Here is a 6275-nt window from a genome sequence, read left to right as displayed (position 1 = left end):
ATCTGTTCTTAAAATTAAATTCAGGGTAAGATATTTGTATTTGTGACCCTATTATTCCGGTATATTCTTAATTTCAGTAGTGAGCATAAAGCTACATGTCGTATGAAGGAAACCCAAACCCCAAGTTAACATTTTTTTTTTTTGAAGGAAAATGATAAGCACACATTATTTCTCATCATAAATTAGAATAGTTCATAATAAAATATCGTGATGTCGAAGAAATCTGGTGAATAAAAAAATTACTGTAAAGAAAATCATTGTAAGGTGAAAAAAAATTAACAAACACAAAATAACAAATGAGAAACTGGAGAATTGAAGTTTGTGACTTGTTCATGGTTGGTTGAAGGGTCAAAAACCAAACTCTTGTTGCTGACAATGACATTGTATTGTTGTGATTAGTTCAGGTTGACAATTTGTCCCAAGTAACACCTCCTAAAACCATACCAGAGGTTCAATCTCAACAAGACCATGCTATGACACATTAATGTAATGTAAATTTGAACGGGATGTCATGTTTTTCTATTCCAACTACCGAATGAAATCTCAAGTTTGAACTCCACATTATTATTAGCTTTAAAATAAAGAGCTGATTTTCACACACATTTCTTTATTTCTGACCATCAGAGTAAATTAATCAAACAAAAACAATGTAATTGAATAATAATGCGTATGAGGCGAAAATAAAATTGTAACGGATTCGTGTAACCTCTGCTGATCTCTCTGTTGTTTTGTTGATTGTAGAAGGCAGGCATTGGTCTCTGCTGCATTTTCTTAATTATACAGAGAATCTTTAAAGTACTATACGCCTCATCTTTCCTTTGATCCATCAGTGTCAATTTCTTCTTCAAGCATTCTATATCTCTTTCAATGGCGTTCAATTCTCTCTCAACTTTCTTAACTTTTGGCGGCACCGCCAATAGTGAATTCGTTACTTCATCAACCTTCTTGCCGCTTACCTGCAATATTGTGTAAAGAAATTAAATCAGAAAGTCAGTAGGAAACAAATTTCAAAGTTTTAACTTTACTCTGTTTCATGAGTTAGAATTATGTTTATATGTTACTTTGATTTGTTCTTGTAACTCTTTTTCGAACTCAAAGAATCCCAAATCGTTCCCTTGGAATTGGCAAGAGCATTTGCAGGAGCATTAGCGTTAGCATTATCACTTGCCTAATCAGCAATGGCTTCATCATCCCATTACCCTTGATGTCTCAATTGACATGACATGCATTGCCGGCATCTAAGTTATTCCGAAATAGTAGGCAAAGTGTTGGCAAAATGCTTGTGTGCCACATTTGTACAAATTATTTTTGTACATCTTTCAGATTTGATGGTGTCAGCAAGAATTGGCACTCAACTGCTTCAATCTAGAAGTAGAGTTGGTTGATCAAATGTCAACGATGTTTTGGCGTGTCGAGACAAGCCTGACATGCATTTTTCTAACACTTTGACACTTTAATTCTCGCATCGTGGCACACCAAAATATCTCTGTTGGCATGCCTTTGCCGACGCTTTGCGTGCTTGGCATGATGAGAATGTCATGACATGCATTTATGAGATTAGGATGCCATGACATGCATTGTCGACATCTAAATTACTCCAAACAATAGGCAAAGTGTTAGCAAAATGTCGGCATGCCACGGTGCGAGTGTTAGAGTTAGCGTGTCAAGACATGTCATGTCATGCATTCTATTGACAACTTGCGAGACTTGTTATGACATGCATTTTTCTCACACTTTCACATGTTAACCCTTGCATTGTGGCACGCTAAAACATCGTTGTTGGCATACGATGACATGTCATGCAATGGATTTTGCTGACATTTTGTGCACTTGGCATGTGATGGGAATATTATGGGATTAGGATGCCATGACATGCATTGCCGACATCTAAAATATTCCGAAACAGTAGGCAAAGTGTCTCAATTGACACAACATGCATTGTCGATATCTAAGTTATTTCGAAATAGGTGGCAAAGTGTTGGCAAAATGCTGGCGTGCCACAATTGTACAAATTATTTTTGCACATTTTTCAGACTTGATGGTGTCTTCAAGGATCGACACTCAGCTATTCTAGAAGTAGAATCGGTTGATCGGATGCCAGCTTGTTCTGGCATGCCACGATGTGAGGGTTACCATGTCTAGACAAGCCATGAAATAAAGACGTTGGCTTTCGAAATTCTCCTTCGAATTCTCTCCGATAAATGGGCTTCGTCACTCGTTGATCAAGTACGTAAGCCTCTCTTTCTCTCCTCTCCAAATTCTTAGTTTCAGTTTCCTAAATTTTATGAGAAACCAAGCAGAGCATTAGGGTTTATAGAGAGAATGCATGACGTGTCATGACATGCATTTAGACGACAATTCACTATGCTTGTCATGTTGTGGCCAACAACAATGTTCTGGCGTGCCCCGATATGAGGGTTACTGTCAAGCACGCAAAATGTCGGCAAAATGCATGCCACAGGGTTGCCGTGTCAAGACAAGCCATGACAAGCCATGCCAAGATCGCAATGTTGGCAAAATGCATGTCATGACATGTCATCGCATGCCAAAAACGATGTTTTGGCGTGCCACGATGCGAGGGTTAGCGTGTCATGATGCAAAAAAATGATGTTTTGGCATGCCACAATGCGAGGGTTAGAGTGTCAAGACAAGTCATGACATGCATTTTTATTTGCACAACTTCTTACCGGTAAGAAGACATTCAATATCTGAGCTGAATATTTACACAGTTTCTTACCGGTAAGAACACATTCATTATCTCAGCTGAATATTTACGAAGTTATTACCGGTAAGAACGCTTTATATAGTTGAGTAACTCTAAGAGAACTTAAAATTTCTTGTTTAATCTTACATCTAAATAAGGCGGAGGATAAGAATTTTTCCCAATGGTGGAAATGAACCAACAACCTCCTACGGTCTCTCATCAATCTCTTTCAAAAGCTGCTTTTCCTCCGCCAAACTGTTTGTTTCATGTACCATGCGGAAATTCTTTTTCTCCAGAATCCATGATCACATTTCCAACAAACTCAAAAGGCTATATAATCAAGAAACATTTACATACCGGCGCTGGTACCTAATAAGTAAAACTCTTACATGTTTAGAGATCTCTTCTCGCGGCAAGAAGGGCATCATTGGTTTTCCTTGATGAGCTTTGTTTGCAAAACGAAGCAGAAACAGTTGCAGTATATTCATTTCCTCCCTCGCCATAGCCAAACTGAATTCGAGTCTCCATTCATGGTTATTTGGTTCTTTCAACCGAATCCTATCACACTGTTAATACATAAATTTCAATAAAATATCACATACTTAATTCGTGATCGTATTTGATGATTGAATTAGGAAATGCAATCAAATAACTTCATGCAGATTGCACACATACAATCTTTTTCGTTAAAAGCTATATTCAGCTCAGTTGTATCTCGACTAATCTCTTCCTTCAGCTTCTGAGCCTCTTTAATTCTGACTTTTAACTCTTTTGAGTCCTGATTCCGATTTTCATACAAAAAATTGCCTCTCCTTCGCTTTCAAGTACCGGCGCTATTTGTGTAGAAATCGCCTTCCCATTGCGCCGTAGTGTTGGCTTTTCCGGATGTTTAGATATTCAGGCACTGCAAATGATTGAGACAAAGACAATTTGACTGGGAATTTTGAGTATTCTGACTTAGCAAGGAGATGCTATGCTGTCCTATTAATATTTAGCTAAAAGCACTTGCATCCCACGCAAAGAATTCAGTCAACTGATTCCAAAACCTTGTTAAACAGTTCCCATTGAATAGTATAATTTCTTTTCCTTGGGGTGGCATTGAAAATTAGGAGCAAAATACGGTCAGAGTCTCTGAGATTTGTTCAAGTGAAAGTATTACATTCTCTTGGTTCCAAGTCCAAAACAGGCGCATTCAGCCATTCAGGCGTTGAATCCCGTTCTGCGTGATCAGAGACCAGCTGATCGACCGGCACACACTACCGATCTGATCCTGTTTTGTGGATCGATCAGCTGTATCCAATCCCGCAAAACAAAATTGCGCTTCTGAAAGATTTTCATGGAGCCCTACCACGGAGTTTAGATTATTTCTTCTTCAACCTATGGTGCCCCAACACTGTGAATCATTGTACATAAATGCCAGCCGATGGTCTAGTTGTTCCAATTGCAGGATTATTAGCCATTTCCCAAAGACAAAAACAGTAAACACTGAAAATAATTGAGGGAGATGATTTATCTTTTCATCAATTCAAGCCGGCGAGGAGAAATGAAACACGAGATTTCGAGTGTAATGATATTCTTAACTACTCGGGCTACAAGTCTTTTGCGGAGAAAATGGAGATCATGGAAACAGTTGCAATGGCATTATGCACATGGGTTGTCAGAAATTCCAAAGCCAAAACCTCATAGGTTGGTCTTGCTCCTAAAATCATCTCAACCACAAAAATACTTGGTCTTGTGAGGAGTCAACCAACCCAATGGCTAAAAATCATTCACAATAGAAATTGGTGAGAATCTTGCATACAACTGGAGATATAACCTCAGATTCATATTACACTCATGTGGCAGTCACATCTTTCTCTAGAAACACTGAAACAGCCATGGATGATGCTTAGAGCCCTTTGGAGTTGCTTCTCTATAAAACACTTTTGCTAATAAGTGCTTATACTAAAAGTACTTTTGATTATTAACACGTTATGTGAGACATAAGCACTTCTAAGTTTTCTGCCAAATAAAATCAAAAGAGTTTTTGCCTATCAAAAAGCGCTTCTTGCCCTTCCGGAAAGGATTCCAAACAAAATCGTAGTAATCAAGCAAGATTATTGCTTAATATGCTGATGCATAAGTATTGACCAAAAAAAATATGCTGATGCATAAGGTTTGGTAAGAACCACCATTTCAGGTTACCAAATTCAGGCAAGTTTTTCGACACTGGTCAAGAAAATGAACAATGATTTTTTAGCACCTATCAGGTTGCAGGTTGCAAAGTAAGGCACACAACAAAAAGGCTAAATATGAAAGGAAAGGGAAAAAAATTAGAACATCCAGATTTACATAGTACATAAAACCTCACACCAGAACAGAGAATCAAACTCCTGAACCAATTTGAAGGTGATAAATATCAATATCTCCAAACAAGTAGTCCACAAAGTACGCTCAGCGTACCTCAAAGCGTTTAACTTTTAACGAGAACAGTACGGATATTTATAAAAGGTGACAAATTGATTCAAAACCAGAAACAAGACCATCCAATTTACGATTCAGTTCCGTATATTAACTTGCACCAAACCCAAATCATGTTTTTTTTTTATACGATCACAACCATAAACTCAATTCAAGACTTAGAAATAGAACAAAAGCTAAATATTACCCACAAAAAAAGCACTTATTAATCACCACCAGCCATAAAGCACTTGGGTGTACTTATCTTTAAGCCACCTGAAGCTTTTCCTGAACGAGCCCTTCATCTTCCCCTCCACAGAATACATCTTGTAGCTCGCAACCCTCTTCTTCCTCTGCAACTCCGGATCAGCCAGGATCCCCCAACTGGAAGACGACCCAGAAATGCTTTTCCCTTTTTTCAGCTCCCTGTTGTTGTAGTTATAATTATGATTAGCCATCTGGGTTTGTGCATATGAAGCACTGTAGCTCCTCAGCTCATAGGAGGAAGTGGTGGGTGGCGGCCTCGTTGGGCGACCATAGTAGTTTACCACCTGCATATTATTCCCTCCGCCGCCGTACGAAGACCTTGATCTGCTGTAGTCTTCTTCCATGGTGACAGAGAGAGCTTTCAAACCGTTTGATGGGTTTGGATTTGTGGCAGATGAAGAAGAAAAGTAATAGCAAAAGACTATAGAGAGATGTTTTGTTTGGATTTCATTTTTTTCAAACTTTTTTATTGGGTAAAAGCTGACCTTATGAGTGATTCCAGATGGCGTGTTTCGCGGGGAATCATGTTGTCTGTCTGCGACAATGTTTGCTAATATTTATTTTTAAGAAAAATTAATGAAAAAAAGTTTGAAAACTTTGAGTTTTAATTAAAATGATAAAAATGTATTGCAAGTGAATAGTATTATAAATGATTTTTTAGAGTAAAAATGTAATTAACGTTAAAAGTGAACAGTATCAGAAATGTTTCGTTAAGACTTCCTATTTTTTATCTGTCGACCAAGAAAAAGATGAATTTTACGCATAAAGGAATGAAGTCTTATTTTTTGAAATGTGCCTTACAACTCAATTTTATGCTATGAAGAAACTAGTTTTGTTCTTATTTGTGGTCATCTGATCAAATGAA

The 6275-nt window shown here is 37.8% G+C and overlaps 1 protein-coding gene across 1 annotated transcript; it reads right to left on the bottom strand.

Annotated features, from left to right (window-relative positions):
• Positions 1–5206: 5206 nt before the first annotated feature.
• LOC126605755 (uncharacterized) lies at positions 5207–5908 on the bottom strand. Its single transcript, XM_050273190.1, has one exon. It carries the CDS (start codon positions 5752–5754, stop codon positions 5374–5376), a length of 381 nt encoding a protein of 126 aa, XP_050129147.1. The 5' UTR covers positions 5755–5908; the 3' UTR covers positions 5207–5373.
• Between the last annotated feature and the right edge of the window lie 367 nt (positions 5909–6275).

The sequence above is a fragment of the Malus sylvestris genome, chromosome 15 (genome assembly GCF_916048215.2).
Source record: "Malus sylvestris chromosome 15, drMalSylv7.2, whole genome shotgun sequence".
NCBI lineage: Eukaryota > Viridiplantae > Streptophyta > Magnoliopsida > Rosales > Rosaceae > Malus > Malus sylvestris.
Note: the sequence above shows the minus strand (reverse complement) of the source record. Positions and strands in the feature narration are given on the sequence as shown.

What these genes read in the sequence shown, in the direction of transcription:
- LOC126605755 (XM_050273190.1), bottom strand. Translation starts at nt 5,754, where the DNA reads ATGGAAGAAGACTACAGCAGATCAAGGTCTTCGTACGGCGGCGGAGGG.